At 38.1% G+C, this 21890-nt stretch overlaps 1 protein-coding gene across 1 annotated transcript; it reads left to right on the top strand.

Annotated features, from left to right (window-relative positions):
- Positions 1–131: 131 nt before the first annotated feature.
- On the top strand, positions 132–20634 carry LOC144649939 (xaa-Pro aminopeptidase 1-like). Its single transcript, XM_078509531.1, has 27 exons — positions 132–316; positions 404–474; positions 3684–3797; positions 5324–5387; positions 5504–5608; positions 5958–5998; positions 7532–7583; positions 8186–8208; positions 8623–8746; positions 10102–10197; positions 10465–10546; positions 11054–11189; positions 11806–11850; positions 11958–12044; positions 12809–12859; positions 13493–13557; positions 14051–14128; positions 15132–15203; positions 15813–15873; positions 15975–16044; positions 16543–16647; positions 16729–16803; positions 17071–17147; positions 17358–17405; positions 17618–17668; positions 19657–19897; positions 20022–20634. Exons 1-26 carry the CDS (start codon positions 283–285, stop codon positions 19867–19869), a joined length of 2040 nt encoding a protein of 679 aa, XP_078365657.1. The 5' UTR covers positions 132–282; the 3' UTR covers positions 19870–19897; positions 20022–20634.
- The last annotated feature ends 1256 nt before the right edge of the window (positions 20635–21890 follow it).

Here is a 21890-nt window from a genome sequence, read left to right as displayed (position 1 = left end):
AGACAGCGCAGGGGGTGTTGTTTAAACAAAGTGATTTATTTTATTAATAAAACTAGCTTAGTGAGACACGTGGGCCACGTGGTTTTTAAAAATAAATTAATTCAAATTTGAATAAACAATACACTTCTTTTGTCGCGATGTCGTGATGCAGTGAGGCGTGGAGCGCACAAAAGGATTAACCTTTCATTCGGCTTGTGTTTCAGTGATATCAGCTACCGCGTCCTATCTGAGCTGTGCAACAAGCTAATCTTCGTCGCTAGTTCATCCAGCAGTTAAACTACTATGGAAAATCGGAGCCTTGCGTGCCTGGGTTTTGGTGAGTAAATAATGCTATCACACAGCTGAATTGAGTCTCGCAGGTCACTATACATTATTAAAGTGTGTTTGTTTCTTTTTTGTATAGTCTGTATGGTGATTCTGTCGTGCTCTTTACTGGTGCACTGTAGAGTGATAGAACCTGTCAGGAGCCGAAGGGTAGGTAGACTCTGTGTGGTATGATGTGATTTGCTTTTGCATAATTCCTGACCTGAGAATTAGTTAGCTTGGAGAGATAGCGAAGAGAATCAGACAGAATCAACATCCCCTAATACAGGGACCTCAACTGCTCAAGTCTACACTACTTTTACTAGTCTTATGTTTCCGTTTTAATTTAGTTTCCTCGTTAAGGTTCCCCGAAACTGTAATTTCCTTACCAGGTGGAAGCTTAAACCTGAATTTATGAATGAAGAAGCTCCAGTTTAATATGCGCCATCGCCCATATCGGCGATTGTCTAGATCGTTTTTCGCTTCATTTACCTTTCGTTGGACAAAGTAACTCTTCACAAATTGTTCACAGCTACTTCATATTTATTAAGTTCGGATAACCAAAACTGATTATTTCTTTTCCGCCTGGGATTTCAAGTATAAGAGTAACAAAACTGGTAAACGATGTTTTTAATATGGTTAGGTGATATTGAATGTCTGATGCGATCAGGAATGAAGATTTAATGACCTCGGAGCGCAAAAATGCAAGCAGACACCTCTTATTTTGACTTCGCATAATGGTCGACTCGATTGTGGGATTTTCCAAGATTTATCAGTTTTGTTAAGTTGGCGTTTGAATTCGTCACTCAGTAGGATGAAAGGAATCCATGGAACAATATATAATTTACCGATTATTTGGCATAAGAGCAATTAAAATAACCTGCCACTTGAGATATATGGAATAATAGCACAGCTTATTATATAACTACCCAATACAAGGAAGGATATTGAAAACTTCCATTGAATTTCAGCAAAAAAAATGTAAATTCTCGATTTAAATCGATTAAATATCTGTTGTGCTTTGCATATCGCTCAGCGGGAGTTTTTTTTTAGAGTCGCTAAATTGCTAGGGAATCAAAGCCTATATTTTATGTCGTTGCCAATAGTGAATTATAATAAACACAACTTATATTTCATCATCGTCGCGTTCATGTTTCTGGTTTCATGTTGAGTTACAAGCAAGATAATATATTAGTTTATTTTTTTAGATAACGCCTTGATGACAGGAAATCAATTGCCTTTGTCGCTTTACGTCTTAAAGAAGAGACAGCAGTATTGTCAAATTGTTCTGAAAAGCAAACAATACAGTAGCAAAACAAAAGGACCGTAAGCAAGGCAACGGAGTCAGGAAGGAAACCATTTGACTTTCATTTAAGCGTTAAAAGCATGACAAACGTTTACTTTTTGAGCCATCAGTCAATGCCTGAAGGCCGTTTTTGCACCGCTTAAAATGGGTTTAACGGAAATATCTTGTTCGCGTTTCAAGGAATCTAAAAACCCTTAGCTCATTACATATATCTATGTTTTGCGGTGGTTTGTAAATTTTTGGGTAATTTTTGCGAATGTTTGGGAGGAGATATTTCTTCTCAAAGGAATTAGAATTAGAATTTTTACCGATTATAAAAGTTTAAAATTGGTAGACGGACACCAGAGAGTCGCCTGACAACCTGGAATGCACTTACGTGGGGGTCAACTGTCTGGTGGTGTTTCAGATTTTTTCTTTCTTCAATCCCTTCTTTAAACCTCTTAAATTTTTTATTCAAATTCTGGTAGAACCCCACCTTAACCGGGCTGTTGGGAGTGAGCCCGGTTCTAAAAATGCTCGTGTTTTTTAGTTTTCTTTTTTTTCTTCTTGGTAGTCGAGCACGGTGAAAAGTGTAATATACATGGGGGAAAAATCACAGGGATCCAAGGGGGGGGGGGGGGGGGGGCATATAAGCGGCGTGACGTTACTGTTTGTATGTTCGAAATGTAAAGAAATGTATGGAAATATCGAAAGGGTCTTATTGTCGTAAAATACTGCGAGTAATGTCTACACTTAAGCTTAAAATAAACGGAAATCTTCCTCATTTGTTTATTTCGTCGTCTCTAAGCTTCTCAAGCTTCTTGTTCTTACACATAGTGCCGCCCTCATCTCTACCCAAATGAACATTTATAATTGGTCTTATTGGCCAGAAATTTCTTTAGCCCCTCTGCAAAAAATTACAGATAAATAGAAAATTCTTACCGATGGAATTTCTAAATTTACGACTATTCTCTTGCCTGGTTCCGTTCGAGGTAGACTGATAAACTAAACAATTATTGAGATTTTGAAGAACACGCTCCAGGCCGAGACTAGTCCAATAATATGGAGGCAATCACTGGAAACCCATGAGTAATATGATTCATATCAAAGATCTAAACAGGTTTCGAAATAAGAACTCTTATCAATTTTTAGTAAAAGTGAAATCCCTGAATCCATTTGACGAAACATAGCCTGGTGCTGTTTATAAGAGTTTGTCTATGAGAACTGAAATGATTAGTGACAAGCCAAAAGAGCTTCGATCTGCGTAGGTGGCTGTGAGAAGATTGGCTGGATGTTACTTATTGGCCCTCGGTGACGACCCCTTTTAGCGTGGAATGTACAGATTATTTTTATCTGCCTCGTCAAAATGCAAATATATATATATATTTTGCGAAAAACTGACTTCTCCATTTACACTGTCGCCGATAGTGCAAAGCAGAATGTACCTTAATACAGACAATACAACCTTGGTTTTCATACGATGAGCTCATGATGAGCACATTTTTAAAAATGATCGATATTTCTAATGAAGAAACAATATGTTACTGATCTACTCAAAATAAACTTCCACTTTCTTAAAATGCCAAACTGCCCTGACGTATGTGGGGTATGTTAGCACTATAGATGCAGTGGCGTATCCAGACCTTCAGCTAAGTAGAGGGCCCGATCATTCAGACCTTGGAAAAAAGAGCGGGGCCCGCCCTCGAAAATATTTTTTTCTTGGCCCTTCGGGCCTCACTTTGGCCTAAAAATAAGGTGGGGGCCTGGACCCCCGGGCCCTTCCCCTAGATCCGCCACTTTAAATGTACCTATGTACAGTTTTTATCCCTTGCTTTTTCTAAGTTTAATTATAGCTGGTTAATTTTTGTTTTCATGGATACATTTGCCCTTGTCTTCAAGGTTTCTTATTCTTCATTTACTTAACCGCGGTTTCTGGGTTGGCAATTTTCAAAATAAGTTGTAATCTTTCAGTATTCCACAGCTTTTCTAGTTCTTCCACACTATTCTTCCTTACATCAACTTGACACAAAAACAGCCAAAGCGTGCTCTATTTGTTATTGATTATAGTGTAATTTTGACTTCGCTTTAATTTCAGGCCGCCCCGGCCTTGCCTGAGGTGAACACAACTGAGCGCTTGCAGAACCTACGACAACAGATGAAACAAAATGGCATCCAGGCGTACATCATTCCTTCTGTTGACCAACATATGGTACGACAGAAAAACTAGCTACTTGTCTTTTGTCTCTACTTTTAGATATTATTCTTAGGGTAGTGAAGGATTGGCAGAATTGGTGTCGTGCAATTGCTGACAATATCACTTTATATAATAACCTGAATTCTACGCGCATTTTGATTGGTTCTTACTTATGATCTATCAGAGTACAGACACATAGTTGACGTCACGCGGTGGTGTGACTCGCGCGCGTGATCAGAGTTCATAGTCCAAATCAGAGTTGTCGGCAAAGTTTTTCAAACTTGCGGGGCCACAACAAAGCAAAAACGTTCAGCTTAATTACAAATCTTTAGTGAGAAACAATACGCCAAGCATCGTTCACCTTTCGAAGCATTTAACAAGCTTGAAGAAGACAGTGAATTATTCGAGAAATTATCCGAAATCTATATGAAAGTTTGACCGGTGTTGTACAGTTGGACGACGCCACGGAAAACAAACGAATTGCGGTTGAACGCTTCGGTTAATGCTTACAGATTTGAACAACTTTCCAAATCGGAATAAAGGTTAGTTTTTTCATTGACTTTCAATTGACCATTTTTCTGTTTATTTAATCGGATTAACAATGCTTCGTGTTAACGAAAACTTAATAGTGAAATCAAAACAACTTAGCTCATCGGTACGGCAGCATTGCTCACACAGAAGTGTGCTGAGTCTTGTGTTATTATATAAAACAAATAGATTTCATTTTGCCGTGGGTCTGTTCAGTAATAGATCACAGAAGACGTCAAAATGTGGTATGAACATCAGTGACCCACTCGGCTAGCGCCTCGTGGGCCACTTCTCTGTTCATACCACATTTTGACGTCATCTGTGATCTATTTAACAATTAGACTACGAGCCCGAGTTTTCTATGAGCAAATAGTCAACGAGGCGCAGCCGAGTTGACTATCGCTCATATAAAACGAGGGCGAGTAGTCTAATTGTTTTAGTAGAAACTCTAAAGGATTGCAGTCCAAAACCTACAATACTGTGCACTTTGAAGACAAAAATCAAGAAAATTTACCGCTTAAAGAGCTACGCGCGCGCTCAACTGTTTTCTATCGGCGAATAGAAATCAGTGGGAGAACCAATCAGATTCGCGGATTTCCAATAGAACACAGCTGAGTTTCTACTAATACTGAACAGACGCACGGCAAAATGAAATCTATTTGTTAAATACTATATTGTTCAAATAGGTCAATTTTTCGGTCGTTGCCTTGGCTAATCTTCTTAAAGACCATTAGATGTCTCAAAGAAACTTATTAGAACTTTCATTAGGTCCGAGAACTTCAAACCTCTAATTAGGTTTAGCATTTCATTTGGTCAGCTACACAGGGTACTCAGGTCTAACTTAGACTTCGTTTAGACAGTGCAACGTCGAGTCTTTTTGACCTTCTCCCGATCAGACGGAAAGACCGTAATTGTATAGTTCATATTTGGCCACTTTACTTTTTGTTGTTGTTGTTGCTGTTGTTACTGAGACGTGACATGTACTTTTGTTTTGCTCTTTCTTCTAAACTCAGAGTGAGTACGTTGCCCCACACTTTCGACGACGCCAGTACATATCCGGCTTTGCGGGTTCCAAAGGCAAGTAACCTGTTTATTGTGTGCATTGTTCTTCTATTCAATAATCGAACTAACCGACTAGATAAATTTTGCTTTTTTGCTTTGTCTTAATATATCTCTCTCTGTCGGTCATTAAGGTGATGCAGTCGTAACAATGACGAAGGCAGCAATGTGGACCGATGGCCGGTACTATCTTCAAGCCGGCATGGAAATGGATGATAACTGGACGTTGATGAAAATGGGTAAATTCGTCAACTAGATAAGCATGAGGCTAATTAACATAAGTGCTGGGTGCCTGAGCTTGTTCTCAACAAGAGAATACGAAGAGCTATTGCTTACCTCAATATTTCAAATTCAGCAGACTCCAGCATGTAGGTTTTGTGAAAATAGGATCTGACTTTCTGCAAAGGGAAATTGTCCTCATAAAAATAAAATTCCCATAGCTAGTTTTGTAGTAATACAAGGTGACAGCATATCCACACAAGCAAGGTCCGACAGGATTGAAAAAAGTACATGCATGAAACATATACATGTATAATATTTTTAATACTAATAAGATTCACGAACAAATATTGCATCTCTCTGTTTTAGATGACGCAAGTACTCCATCACAAGCCGAATGGTTAGCAAAGGTAATGCACTTTGGGCCCTATAATGACTTTGCAATTGCCGTGAATTAGGGCCTGACATGCGCATGATTGTTTCATTAAGGAATCGAAGGAAAGGTTTTTACCCTGACAAAACATTCCCCCCGGGAAGCTCCCATATTAAAGGGGCGGGAATGCTGGTCGAGACATTTGAATTAGACCCAAAGAGTGCTTACTGGGCGTGGCACAAGCTTCATTTGACGCCAAAAGGATACCAATTTAAAACAGGCACATGAGCCCTATATTGTCTTGAATGCCGATAAAGACGTTGTCGTTGATTGCTTTTATCCATCACCTGGCTCACACCGGTGGGACTGAGTTACACTGCTGTGTTATAGGAGACTTACGGGAGCAAGGCTTTATAACTGACCAGGTTCATATGTGACGAAATAATGCAAACTGCTAGAAGGTTTAGTTTTCTCGAAATGCAAGAATGCGTAGTTTAATGTAGTACTTGTATTTCCATTATGTTAGTTTGAATGAAGCTTTTCCGGTCTGTTCAGATACAAAATTCCTTACGTTTACTTTCATTAGGGCGAAAGATCTTTTCAGAAATATAATGTACGCCCCAATTTCACCAGGTTCTCAGGGCCGTAACCAGACCTTTGACATAGACGAGGCAAGATCTTGATAGCAGGTTCTAAGGGCATGCCTTCCAGAAAATTTGAAAACCTATAGAAGCTCGGAAACTCTTTCTTAAACATTTTTTTATAAGGTATTTCTTGAGGAGAATCAATCTTGTTCAACTGGGGATTATTTTCCCAACTAAACATATTTTGTTTTTAATTTTGGGTAAAAATCAAGACAAGGCAAGTGTCTAGTCTTGCCTCTTGCTAGTTACGGCCCTGCCTTTATCGCCCTGGTACTATGTCCGATGTTCCTTACAACTTGGATACGGGCAATGAAAAAGAATACAGACAATCCAGTGAACCAATAAAACTCGAGGAAAATACATAAGCCCCCGCAAACCGTGGGAAAACGTGCGCGTTAGTAACGATTGGTTTTGGTTTTATTTCTGTACGTTTGGTGGAGAAAGTGGCGCAAGTTTTTTTTTTTAACAAAACGTTAAATGTAGTAATACGAAACCAAACCAAATGCAAATGACTTTCGACACTCGTTTGACAACCGCTCTATGACAAACAACCGTTATCATCATCAAATCTGTTAAAATCAATGCAAGTATGGCTGGAACCGGAAAATGTGCTCGTTGTAAGCGGGAATTTGTTTTATCCGAGATCATCATTCACTTAAAGAAGTCCTCTGAAGGTCTTTAGAAATGATCAGGGCCAAAACGCTTTTTCCGCTCAGAAAACTATTGAATTTCCCAGATCATTCAACTGAAAATTCCCAAAAAGTTCTGGAGCAAAATATAATCTAATGGTTGAAATCAGTAAGACCAATGCTATACTGTAGCCGCACACATCTTAAGGGAATGACTGACTTGAAACAGAAGCACTTTCTTCTGCCTGAATAAATGATTGTTTTCCAGCGATACTGATTATGATAACCCATCTTTAGGAACTTAGTAACGGCAATACGGTTGGAGTTGATGGACATCTCATTTCCATTGGTATGTGTTCGACGCTACCTAAGACAATGAACAAAGTTTTAGACTGGCAATAATGTTAACTAATGTTGGTGCTTCGAGATAACTTCTTAGACATACTATTTTAAGTTTTTCAAACAAGTACCATTTTTTTTTATTCTAGACGAGACATCAATCTTGGTTATGTTTAATAATTCTCTTCTGTGCTTCATGTATTTTATAATTTTATATATTTTAATTTACTAGCGACGTATAAGACAAGAGTAACTCTAGTTGTGAGAAATTAAAACACCGGTTTTTGTTCTGCTTTTTTGCTTGGTCCATTAATGTGGTCAATTTCGCATAGCAATACGAACGTATTTGTTCATGCTATTCTTATATTGTGCTTTTCATTACTGAAAACTATGCTAACAGCTTGCAGATATAGCAGTAATGTGAAGAAGGATGAAAAGTGATAAATATGTAATATATTGATTATTCGGGGAATACCGGGAGGGTGGAAAGAAAAAGGAAAAATTGCAATCAATGGAAGTCTTGGCTATTCTCGACTGATGTTTTCTTGTTAGCATCGTATGTGCTTCTTTGAAAAGTGCTTTACATTTTTTTTTCTGTTTTAACTCTTACAGCTGACTACGAGGACATGTCCAAGGTACGAAAGCGTTATCAGCGTTATCCCATGAAACAGCATTATTCCACGAATTTTTCGCATTCTGTTGTAATTTGCAAAATTTCCTTCAGTTCAAAGCAAACTGGCTGAAAATAACAGCCCACTACGGTAGAGAAACATCCAAGTGGTTATAGAAAACCAAAAAGGCCAGAAAAGTACAAAGATGATTAAGACTGGAAAGTATGTCGGCGGATAACACAACACGTACATAGTCGACAAACAAACTTCGTCAAATATGACTGTATGCAAGTAACGTTTTTTTCTCCTACCCGTAGAAAACTGACTATTATGAACTTATTTCTTATCTTCCTAGGGACCCGGAGCTTATAAACGTAAAAGAAGCTCAATACACCGTCATGATTGTTTGTGTACAATGATCGATGTATCTTTTTTCAGGAACTACAAAAGTCAAGCATTACATTGAAAACGGTTTCTGAAAATCTTGTTGACGCGATATGGACTGACGGCAGACCTCCTATGAGTAACGCTACGATCTTCCCGTTGGAAATAAAATTTACAGGTTAGTAAATTCTAAAATAAGGAAAACTTTCAATTGCAATAGTGATATTATTGCGGGCGACCACAGGAGCCCGCAATCCTAATCTCAACGTTGCTCTCACGCCTGCGTGGCATGTATATAGTCAGATCCTTTCCCGATTTTGCGATCTTCCACTCAGTGACAAGAATTTTTTAAAGATGGCCGCCGCGTTGGCCAGCGAAACCGAACTCACCCTAAAAAAAAAATAAAATGTTCTTATAAATTTTACTCAGTGCGCGCTCAAAGTATGACGTGGCATGGCGTTGCGACATGAATTACGTGTGCAGTAGGGATGCGCATAAACAATTAGCGCGAACGTCCTTAAGGCAAACGCATTGCATTTATTTGCAATATTCAATATTGAGTAAATTAATAAATGGGAAGCACGTTTTAGCCTTTTTTGGGGAAAAAAAGAAAATGAAACACGTTTAAGGAAAAACAAGAAAAAAAAAAAGATCGTGGGCTTGCCCGCCTGGGCCTTGAACTCGCGCCCTCACTGCTTTCGAACGTACTCGATTTCGAACGCATTCCAGGTTGAGCTTACTAAACACATAGGTCCGCAACGCGTACATGTGTCTAGATTGTATCGGAAGTCGGTGCAGCGATTTGAGTATAATTTTAAAAGGTTTAAAGAAGAGATAGCAGAAACAGCAATTTTTAACGTCTGTTGGTTACAACACATACTTTTTCAACCTTGGCAGTACTAATACTGGAGAAAATTAATGTAAACAGTGAATATATAGGGGGTTTGGGAGAGGAAGAGAGGGTCAGGTGTAGGGCATGTCCTAGAAAATATTTCACACCCTTATAACTACTGAACATTCCTCACTGACTATACCTTCGACAATATAAGCCATTTTTACCCAAAAACACCACGTATTGTCCTCGCCCGCACTTTCTAACCTTTGGTTATTACTAGTTGTAAATACATTATTGCTCTGTAACAAACGACGACGACGCCAACAACAACAACAACAACAACAACAACAACAACAACAAGTCCTTCCAATCACCAGGGAAGCTTTTCGTTTGTCGAGAATCGAGTTTTGCATTTGATTTGCCGCTGGTCTTCCATTATTCCCACAAAAGCCTTTGCCTCTTATGATCATTATTGGCCAGGTAATAGAAAAGGTACCCTCGTCTAATTCTCATCTTAAATAAGATTACTATATAGCCTCTGCAACCATACAAAATCATTTCAACAAAAACGTTGTGGTACATGTGTTGTGATTCTAAGGTCAAACGACCTAACTTACAATATTTATTCAACGCACAATTGATCCGAACTTCAACAATTTATTTATTTTTATTTGTTTGTTTGTTCATTTATTTAATAGGAAAGACTTGGGATGACAAAATAAAAGATCTTCGAGACGAAATGACTTCAAATAAGGCGACTGCAGTCATTGTGTACAAGCTTGATGAAGTTGCTTGTAAGTTCAGCTTTCTCGGGTATAATCGGAAGGTCCGTTACATTTGGATCCAGATATGTTGTAGGACAAAATTTCAGATATGTCCAGGATTGAACGCTAATGAGTTGCACGTTCCACATGACAGGCATCACAAAGTGTCCTCATTAATAAAAGTTCACCAAAACACACCAAATATATATACTTACATACATGCAATGTCAAGGCACATCAATATAAGTAGAGGGTGGTAAAATCGTATTTCTTTTCTTTCACTTCACTGTTTTACAGGGCTGTTGAACTTAAGAGGGGCCGACGTGCCTTCAAATCCTTTCTTTTTCGCTTTCATCATCGTTACTAAAAGCGAAACCAAGTAAGTGTGGAGTTAGTGAGAAAAAGAAAGCATTAGAATTAGGAGTTATAAAACGGACTACATTAGTTTAGAAAGTCAGAATTTGTGCAGCTTGTAGCCGAAATTGTTTTGCTTTAATACACAACTGTATTGTTATGAAAATGAGAACATTTATTCGTGAGAAAATCTTAATATTTTTTCTTCCTATTTACTTAATTTTCCTTTTTTAATAGTTTGCCTTTTTTATATTTTAACTTATACGATGTTATCTAACCTGTAAAGCGCTTTAGAATAATTTTTATATAATTTTAGCGCTATATAAATATATATTATTAGATTATTATTATTTTAATTTTTTGTATTTTTTCCCATTTATCCTTTCAAGCTAATTAAATACAACATAGTCAATATGGTAGTAGCTCGCCCAGAATATACATAATAGCCTGGCTTCCTGTGAGCTACAAGGTCTGAAAACAATCTTGCACTAATAAATTTTCTGTTAACTGATTCACTGTTTACTCTGTACAGAGTTTACATCGACAAGGAAAGGTTAACTCCTGAAGCAAAGACGCACCTGAATAAAGCTATGCTAGAATCGTACAACACGTCTGTTTTTATTGAGGGCATAAAAGCCGAAGAAGCTAAAAGTGATGCGAAGATCTGGGTAAGGTTGGGTTATTTGTATAATTCGTGCATTACATTTTTACATGAGGACCAGCGCCTCGATCGATTAGAGGTTTAAATCAATATTAAGAATGTTTAAGAGGTAAAAACTCAGTTAAAATAAGATACAGCTTACATATGATCTGTGTTTTCTTTTCCAGTCTCAAGACTGGTCTCTATAGATCCATAGCACCCAATATTAAAAAAAAAAATTCTTGAGTTTTTCAATACCTAATCTTGACGTTCACTTAGCCCGGCGCATAGGTGTATGCATTACTTTAGAATTTTTAAATTTTAAAAAATGTGATGATTTTATTTCCAACTAGTGGTAACCTGTATGAATGAATTACAATGTTGGTGTTCTTGATTCTTGCCTAATTATATAATTCGTTTCTAATACCAAAGTTTATTTAAATAAATATCAGTCTCTTTCCTGCCACGCATATAAGAAAAAAATTGCTACATATTACCAAGAATTTGTTTCTGTCAGTTTTATAGCGAGTAGTGCAAAGCCGCCACGTATTACGTCAGCCACGTATTTCATGGTGACCCATAATGTCGTAAACTTACCTGTTGTAGTTATACCAAATATACACATTGTGTGTTTTCGTTTTCAGTTAAGCCCGTTTGCCAGTTACGCTATGAAGGAAGCAATTACCCAGGTAGGTAATAAAAGTTAGGTATAAATATAAAGTTGGCCTTAAACTTCATACTTATACATCTAACTTATTTGACAATTCATACTGTTATCCTTTTCTCTTTTTAACAGGACAAGTTATTGGCAAAAGACTCGCCAATAGCACTGCCGAAATCGATTAAAAATCCGACAGAGATAAAAGGAATGAAGAACGCTAACGTAAGAATATAACTGTTTCAAACCTGAGAAACAACCTTTTCTTTTTTTACTTGGTCAGTTCATGTTCTAGTTTATGAGCTTTAAAGCCTTGGCCAAACGGCAACGCAAGTGGACGCAAGTTGAAAACTTGCGGCTGCTTGCGTCTCCGTTTGGCCAGGACCGGGCTTGCGTGCACTTGCGTCGAATTGCGTTGACTTGCTCTCACGTTGGTTGAGATCAAATTTGCATGCAAGTCAACACACCTTTTTTACTGTTTGCCCACCCAACGCCAGGCAAAGGAAGTTTTGCTATTTACTTCAAGTACTGAATTGCAGCGCGTGCATCCACATCTACATTGAGGGGGAGGGGAGGGGGGTGGTGTTGGAAAGGGAGGCATACTCCCATCACTGCAAGACATAAAAAAGTAAGGGAGGGATAATCGCATTGAAATGGCTTTTTGACAACTTTTGTGCACTTTCGAGTCCGGTTGGCCACCTAAGGCAAGTCTGTACGCAAGTTCAACTTGCGAGTACTTGCGTTACCGTTTAGCCAGGGCTTAAAACTTTCATGCGTCTTTCAGGGAACCTTAAAAGGAGAATTTCAACTATGTTTTTGTTTAGTTGTCCCACCTGCCTACATACGCATGAGCGGACACTTGCAGCACTTTACTAACACACAGGAAGAAACAAACAAACAAACAAACGAACGAACGAACAACAATCATATCAAACAGCAAGGAGAATACTTGCGGTGTCCTTTAACATCTCTTTTGTCTTTTGCTACAGCTGAAAGACAATACGGCGATGGTAGAGTTTTTCTACTGGCTAAAGAATGAGGTACGAGATTAGTTCAGATAGGAAACCGTCGCGACATTTTTGCAATAATAAATATGGTCTTTAAATCGAAAGGAAACTTCAAGTTAATAATGAATTTGCCAAGGTAGAAAAACAACAAAGAGGTTGTAAAAAGCCATAAGGAATAAAAATGGCTGAGGTTAGCGATAACGTAGTTACTGAACTTCACTTTTTTTCCATTCACGGTACACAAAGAAAGCAAACAATGCAGTTTCATGTTAATAGCATGCAAAATACCTCTCTTCGCCTCTCTCCTCCGCAAAGGCCTCTTTTGTTTCGTACGGGCTGGGAAGTAGGGAGAGGTGAAAAGTAAGCGCGCGGAGCCTGGAGAGAATGGCAACGAAAGTGCGCGGAAGGAGCCTCTGCGGAAGGAGCTCTCTTCGCTAAGCTGACACAGCGCCTCGGATGTTTTTAAGCTCTTTGAACTCTTTCTTGGCTTATAATATGTAATAGAAATATGGAGTAAATAGAGGAAGCAAAAACTCCAACCACTAACATCATAGCTGCATTTTCCTTTGCCGTTTCGACAACACCTGAACTGATGCATTGCCTTAGCACTGCCTCAAACCGAAGTTAAGTTCTGTGAGGCTTTGAATACTTTTTTCTTATCCGAAGGTCCCTAAAGGAAGTAAAGACTTAACAGAAATGTCAGCATCAGCGAAACTAGAATATTTCAAAAGGTAAACAACCTTCAAATGTTTTTTACCAAACTATCTATACTGAAGGAAGTGCACTTTTTGATTTTTTTGTGTGAAAATATGAAGTGTGTCTTTGAAATAGTACGTGCATGTAATGATTAAAACCATAGCATTCTGCAAAATTTGAAACAAGGTCTCCTTTTCACTTTTTCGACAAATTTAGCTTTTAAAAGTATTTGTATATGTGTGGTTAGGGTTTTTTTTTTTATAAAAAAAATAGTTTTTTTTTTTTTTTTTTTTTTTTGCGTATGATTGGTTTTTAAAAATCGCGCCCTTTTTTTATAAAAAAAAAAAAAAAAAAAAAAAAAAAACCCCGCCCTTTTCCCCCCCCCCCCCCCGTACATATATTTGCTTCAAATTTTGATTGGTTCACTGGATTGTTTGCGCCCCTTGTGATTGGCCAGAGAAATAATTTGGTTTTGGTTTTACGACACTCAATTGAAAACTGCTCTAATTGTGTTATCATTATTTGCAGTAACCAAGCTGACTACATGGGGTATAGTTTTGAAACCATCGCAGGTTTTGGCCCCAATGGAGCTATCATTCACTACAGGTACTGAATATTAAGAAGTTCAATCCATTTGTCGCATAGTCGGTGCGAAGCCGTCTCCAAGGAATAGAAGAGTCTGCGCGCAGGCTATTTGTCGCACTGGGTATACCTTATTGAAGAAAATTAACGCTCCATGAAATCAACGCAAATTCTCAAAATTTGCGTTAATTTAAATCGCGTTTATTTTTGTAAGCATTTATTTCAAGACCGTATTTTACCCCAAATTCTGGATACTGTCCGAACACATATAGAATCTAGGACGCTACACACTATTTTTTCAATCTTTTCTAATGTAAAAGCCTTAAAGATATGTCATCTGCAATATTTCCAATCATTCTTGCTTTCAGGAGAGCTGTTCTCGACATCCGTTTTTTGTACTAAACAGCTAAAATATCTTTAGAGACATCAACGATCGCGTTAATTTTCTTAATTTTGAAAATTTTTCCCCTCTCTTGCGTTAATTTCCTTTATTGTATTATAATGTTCCCTCCAATTCTGAAAAAAAATACCAAATTTTTGGTTATTTTCATTCCTAGCATGCATTTCCTAGGATCTTGATCTCAAAACTATCCCCGGCGGACCTCCCCACCCCTCAAAAATCTGGCTACGTCCCTGGCATTTAATCTTGGGCAAAAGTGGACCCCACATGCGGTGCCTGGTCGCCTGGTAAACATGACTTGTACACAGTGCAAAACAACATGGCTCGAGCCCCAGCCTTCTGTTTCAGATGATAACACCCACCTCAATCTTTATTATTTCGAATACCAAAACAACCTCGTCCAATAATTGTTAATGATGATTTATTATCTCTACATCGTTCAATCCACAGTTTATATAATGAAATTTCATTTATGTACATCATAAATCCTCATTTGGTTAAACTATAAGGACATGTCCTCGGACAAATGAAAAGTTGAGAATAGGTACAGTTAAAAGATGTAAAGGAATGAAAAGGTTAAGTTTAATTTCATTTGCAAACTATTTCTTTATTGTCTTCTTATCGCAGGCCAGAAAAAAGCACAAACTTACGGATCTTTGATAACAACACCTTTCTTGTTGACAGTGGATCTCAGTTCAAGTAAGTGTCAATTGTGCCATCACTAAGGATCAGCCTCAATTTTTATATTCTTCCATTAGTTTTTGTCTTTTTTTCGTGATTTTGTTTAATCTTAAACCATAATTTACAATAGGCAGTACTTACTGACTGACTGACTGACTGACTGACTGACTGACTGACTGACTGACACTGATGGACGGACGGACGGACGGACGGACGGACGGACGGACTGGCTGACTGACTGACTGACTGACTTACTTAGGCTCATCGCTCCAGTAAATATCACTTACCATTGCCCTCGCAGCCGGTGAACGATGGACTTAACATTCTTCCAACACGCGTAGTCAATCGAACGAAATCGAACAGAAATTTAATCGAACACAATAAGCCATTTCCAAGTTGCCTTTCGCCTCTGTTTCAAACCAAGTCCTGCTGCACAACCTTTCACATGGAAATGAGTTTGATTTGCAAGACAATAAACGTGCAAAGAAAACTCGTTTCCACCTGGAAATGTGTGCACCAGCTGGTCTCGTTTTGAAACAGAGGTAAAGAACAACATCAAAGCCAATCCAAGGATTGGACAAATTTTGCACTCATTTTGTCTGTTAATTTTAATTTGCAAATGTGTAGAGATGGAACAACAGATACAACTCGTACAGTCCACTTTGGAACACCTACAGCCCACCAAAAGGTAAGCTTGTCAGTTGTATGTAAAATGTCAGCTGTATTAAAAAATGCTGTTATGCCCTGGCAGGATTCATCTACGTATAATACGCTTTTTTTCATTTACAGGATGCTTACACCCGTATTTTGAAGGGTCAGATCCAACTAGCACTAACAGTATTTCCAAACAATACTCAAGGTAAGTATATGTATTTTAAATTGTAAAGTGGACTGAGAATGCCCATGAGAATCATTTTGGTCATTTGTTGACAAGAAATATAACGCGATTTACTCCACGATTTTGAACTTAAAAGACTTTCATAGTTTATCATGGTTACGGTGCTATCTCATTGCCTTTGTCTTTACTTTGACTTTTTCATAAAAATTCTCAACGTTCATCAGTTTCATCTTTTCTTTTAATTAAATTATTGAAGTCTCTAAGTGGACACTCTTTAAAACTTTTTAGCAAAAACGCACGGCTGAAACCTTTTGTCTCTCTTTTTCGTTAGAATTTTTTAACACCAGAGAAGAGATAAAAAAAATATGGGCGGTTCGGTAGCTTCTTGTCAGAATCGAACCAACTTCATACCAGAACTCCAACCCTTGTGTAAAAGAGTCCTGAACATTTTATTGTTTAAGAATTGTGTAGCACCTAGGTGACGTGACCTCTGTTATTGTCTTCCCTTTTCCTGGACAGGTCGTTTCTTAGACCCCATCGCGCGTAAAGAAATGTGGCAAAATGGTCTGGACTACAGGCACGGGACGGGACACGGAATCGGAATGTTTCTCAGTGTACATGAAGGTGAGCCCAAAACATTAGTGATACTCACAGCTCCATCCTCTAGACCAGTAAAATCTTAATTATCATCTATGTATGTTGCAGGACCACAGAGGATAGCTGCAGGCTGTCCTAAGCCATGGGAGAAACCGATAGTTCCTGGAATGTTCCAGTCGGATGGTAAGCTTATATGTTTTCTTGGTCTGGTATGGATGATATTGTGGTTGTAATTTGCGAAGACCATCCTTGGACTGAACGTTTGACAAAATTGCATTGCAATTGTATACCGGAAAATCAAGTAATTGTCAGACGTTTTCTACGTCATTTGTAAATTATGGAAAACAAAGCACAAGTCTCACGAGATGAAGTCGTTAATCTAAACGATTGCAGGTTGAAGTCTTTTCCTTTCTATTGAACCATCACCGTTGCGTCCTTCTTTTTCTTCAGAGCCTGGATATTACGAAGATGGAAACTTTGGCATTCGACTGGAAACCGTGGTTGTGGCAGTCCCTGCGAAAACTCAAGTAAGAAAAATCCCATGGGCGCACCTTTTTTCCTCCATATATAGATAAGGGAACGGGATGGATGCAAAATCTTCTCATCATCCGCTTATTCGTTTCTCCACGACGACAAACCCAAAAAGAGCGGGGAAGCTTACTTAGTAGTAATGACTGGTCTTTATCTGTTCTTCTTGTTTGGTTAATGTGGTAATAGTGGCCTTTTTTCTTTCTCAGAACACCTTCAATGACAAGCAGTACGTGACGTTTGAAGCAGTGTCCTTTGTGAGTATAACGTAAACTTGTTAGGATAGATTCCCAGCAGTTGTTCAGGACAAACCTTAAAAACTGAGTAAAATATGTTGTGTTTTCAATAGAGGGATTTACTTTGTACCAGAAGTATAATTTTTTATCAGTTAGAAAGCCTTGCACTGTTATAGAGCAGTTATAGACCGCAGTAAACAACACTTTGACATTGGCATTTATTTGTTTGGCAGGTACCCTACTGGAAGAGTCTGATCGATTTGGACATAATGACTCCCACTGAGGTATTTAAAATATAGCAGAAGTAACTTTAGGCTCAGAAAAGACTGCGCAAAAGAAAAAACCGAGACACTACACACGCTTATTTGTTGACAAGGTGCTTAACCACAGCTGTATTAACAAATAGAAAAATGTGTTCGTTGTAGAGTTATGAAAATCCCATTTCCACGTACCAAACCAGTAAACCGACACATTAAAACGCTACTTATGTATGTAGTATAGATAGCATTCTATTTTTGTTCTCCCCGTTAGAGAATGAAACGATAACGCATAAGGAATTGTTTTATGGAATGGATATTTTTTAATATCGTAAAAAATGTTGTGGTTTTCCATCATGATAGAGTACAGTAATAAAGTATTTTTCGTTTGTCTCACGACGTAGTCACGTGTGAAAGAGATTGCGACGTTTCGACTGCACACTGCTAGTCTTCATCACGCGATAAGGTCGTCTGGTTATGCGTGAACTTATAAAGCACGCTGCTGCGCTCTGATTGGTTGGTTTTCAACAGCTGTGATTGGTGCATTTCGATCCTCGCTGTTCCGGTGTCCTGTTGTTCCCTCAGCGGTCTGCTGTCGTACAGTTCTCCTGTTGTTGTGTTTTCTGATCGTGGGCATCCATGCTTCTAGCCTGCGTGACCAGCGTTCAAAGGGGAAGGAGAAGGGGAGTTTTTAATTGCCTCTTTGACCCTGCGCTTCACCATGGAAACAGAGAGTGACAGTAAACTCGCCTTCCTCGACACCGCAGTTTCGAGAGAACCAGACGGCCGCCTCACCACCAGCGATACAGAGCCTCGCACTCTGATCAATACTTAGCGTATGATTGACATCACCCTCAATAGCCCCTTGTTGTTTTTACGCGCTTTTTTCCACCTCATGCTCGACGGATTAAGAAAGAAGAGGGACTGCTCGTAGTCTACAGTCCGGAAAACGTATAGTCACAGTTATTCTATTATAACGCGACTTCTGGCCAGTTCATAAGATATTTGTATCAAAATACTGCGAACTAACTCCTTACATACTGAGGATAAATAATTTCTTGTAAAACACGTGTTTAATTTGAAGCTTGCAATGCAGCGATCTGGTTTGAGTTTTAAAGCTTGAAGAATAACGAGGATTAAGGAAAACTTCATTTAATGTAACAAGGGGGGGGGGGGGTGAAGAAATTGAAACTAGAAGCTTGAAATTTTAGCAGCCCCCCTCGCTAGCCGTTCAATTTTTTAGGAGCCCCCCTTTGGTAGTCGAAAAAATTTCAGAGCCGCCCCCCCCCCCTCCCCTCTCCTCCTTCAATTCCTTTGCTCCCCTGATAAAAGATCGCTAGACTCTATCAAATACGTTTACCGTTATTGTCTTCAATGGTTTATACTATGACACACTTGAGATCCAGTTGTGATGAGATCCGTGTTGAGTTCTTGAGTTTTTATTGATTTATTGTCGCAGAGTGCCTTCCTCTACTCCAATGCTTCACACATAGTTTTCATGGTAGCGGCTCATCCATGACCCAACCCTTGTTACAGAGTACTCGTTTTTATAGTTCCCGTTAGCAGATTTTGAAATCTTGTCGAAACAATGTGGTTTTATTATAAAAAGGTTGGGAATTTATAATTTTGGAAATTTTCTAAAGCATTCATTTTTGGGATGAACAAGAGTGTAATAATTACTGAGACTACATTTGTTATATCTGTAAACCATGTGATATAGCTAAGTTGCACAGGTCATTAAACTGTTGAGTTGAAAACCATCCGATCTGTATGATGATGTCATGTGTTGGTTTTAAAGTATACAAATTTTCGGAGCCCCCCCCCCCCCCCTCTTAGCCCAACAAGTTTTTCAGAGCCCCCCTTCAGGTGTCTAAAAATTTTTGGAGCCCCCCCCCCCCCTCAATATCTTCATCCCCCCACCTTGTCTTATTAAATGAACTTTCCCTAACTAACTGAGAGTGAAAGGAAATCAAAACAAAAGTTTAGCAAACTGACAACGTTACATCTCATTGCAGATTGAATGGCTGAACAACTACCACAAACAATGCCGAGAGAAGGTTGGCAAAATGTTAAAAGATCAGGACAAAAACGACGTGTACGAATGGTTGGTCGAGATAACTGAACCAGTTGGCCAAAAAGGACCGGCACCACAAGCTGGTGCTGCGTCTCTCACAGTGTCTGCAGTCATGATGCTGCTTGCAACTCTGGGCTTGTTTCTCCACATGTGAGGAGCAACGTACCCCTGTACCCCTGGTAGTTTTAGAGTACCCAATGGTAGAGTGCGTCATGGCTGTCTCCCTGTGGCCCCCCCTGTCCCGTCCCCGTGGTCCCTGTGGTCGTCGGCTGTTCTCCCTGTGGGCCGCCCCCTGTCCCCTGGTAGTTTTAGAGTGCCCAATGCTAGAGTGAACGTCATAGAGGCTGTTATTGTTGTTGTTACAATGGCATCAAAAAAGTAATATCATCTTCATTCTAAAGAAAATTAAAAGACCTTAGAAAGACCAACCCAAACTCCAAAATGTCCTACCACCACATACATACAGTTTCAAGTTGTTTCTTAGACTTTTCCTAAACCAAATAATTTGCACGATAGCCCATTAGAGGGAGACGTGTATTTCTGCTTTGAGCTTTGTAATAGTTAGAAGACAACAATTTGAAAACTATAAAAGTACCTTATTCGATCTCTGTTGAGTGTTTTCATGCTGATTTCTTTAGCAGTGTAATGTTTTGTCTTTTAATATAGCGGGTTTGTCAAGTATAATTTTTTTAACACAGTTTACTACAGATTTGGACACCAAAACGTTCCATTTATATTCAACTTGGTGAAATGTCATTTATCATATATGAGTAGTTTAGTACTGAATATATTATATCGTATAAGTGACATCCTATTATAGCTCATACGGTACGTAACCAGGGGCCGAAAGCACTTTTTGAAACGTTTATGCACTTGTATTAGTATGTTAGCGGATTATCAATAAAGGAATATATCCATATACTTTTTGTGTTATCAATTGTAATTTAATTTCTTTATGGCGTTTCTTAGTCACTTCTAGCCATACCCCAGAAAATAATCTTGTCCCATCCACACCAAGCGTCCTTCATCATGGTGATCTCTCTCCAGTTTCATTCCGGAAAAAAGAGGGGGGGGGGGGGAATAACTCCCCCCCTCTCCTTTTTTTTTTTTTTTTTTTTTTTCATCCCAGGGGTGGGAGGTTTTTTTGTTAAAGGAAAAAAAAAAATTTTTCTTTTTTTTATATATTTATTTTTTATAAAAAAAAAAAAAATATAAATATTCAAACACAAAAAAAAAAAATTTATATTTTTTTTTTTTTAAAAAAAAAAAAAAAATTTTATATATAAAAAAAAAGGAAAAAAAAATATTTTTTTTTTAAAAAAAAAAAAAAAAAAAAAAAAAAAAAACAAAAAAAAAAAAAAAAAATTTAATTAAAAAAAATTGAAAAAAAAAAAAACCCCGAATTATAACCAAAAAAATTATTATTATTATTTTTATTAGAAAACCTTTATTTGTCAGTTTGCTGTTTTCGATTCTTTTTTCATAATAACTTTTCCGAGTTTAGTGGCTTATAGCCACTTTTAGTTATTTTAATTTTAAACTTACCGCGTTTATGAAGGGAAAATATACCGGAAGGTCGTTTTTTAACAGCTAAACACGGGTTTAACGAAAATATATCGTTCGCGTTCCAAGGGATCCAAAAACGCTCTGATTATCTCATATATCTATGTTTAACGGTGTTTTGTAAATTTTGGGGGATTTTGGGAGAAGATAGTTTTTTAGCAAAGGATTAGTAAAATTTAGAGAAATAAGAAATATTGGGGTTTTATTGTGTTTTTAAAATTAGAAAAATCCCCACCCCCTTATATCCCTTAAATAATCAATCTCCTTTCTCTCTACCTCCCCATTTTTCTACCTCTCGGTTAAGTTGAAAATTACCACACTAGAGGACCTAGAGCTCTGATGCCGAAGATATTGACACTGAAATTAGTTAAACTGAAATAAAATCGAGAACACATAGAAAGTTCGTGCTCAGTGTACTTGATGCGATTATTTTATAATAAGATTAGATAAAACAACAAAATATTAAACGTACGACTTCCAGCCAGCAATATTTGAAATAATCGGCACCCTCCCTCGACTAATCGCCTCCTCTCGAATAATCGCCCCCTTTTGGTGCAAAAATAACATAACAGCCCCGGCTAAGTCTATTGTTCGAGGAAAACGGTTCCATCA

Source organism: Oculina patagonica, chromosome 4, assembly GCF_052425735.1.
Source record: "Oculina patagonica isolate OP01 chromosome 4, crgOcupat, whole genome shotgun sequence".
NCBI classification, from domain to species: domain Eukaryota; kingdom Metazoa; phylum Cnidaria; class Anthozoa; order Scleractinia; family Oculinidae; genus Oculina; species Oculina patagonica.
This window is presented reverse-complemented; position numbering and strand designations above follow the sequence as displayed.

Coding starts and splice junctions, on each gene's coding strand:
- LOC144649939 (XM_078509531.1), top strand. CDS start 283: ATGGAAAATCGGAGCCTTGCGTGCCTGGGTTTTG. Junction 13,558..14,050: donor AAACTAGAATATTTCAAAAG/GTAAACAACCTT, acceptor CATTATTTGCAG/TAACCAAGCTGACTACATGG. Junction 15,204..15,812: donor GACAGTGGATCTCAGTTCAA/GTAAGTGTCAAT, acceptor GCAAATGTGTAG/AGATGGAACAACAGATACAA.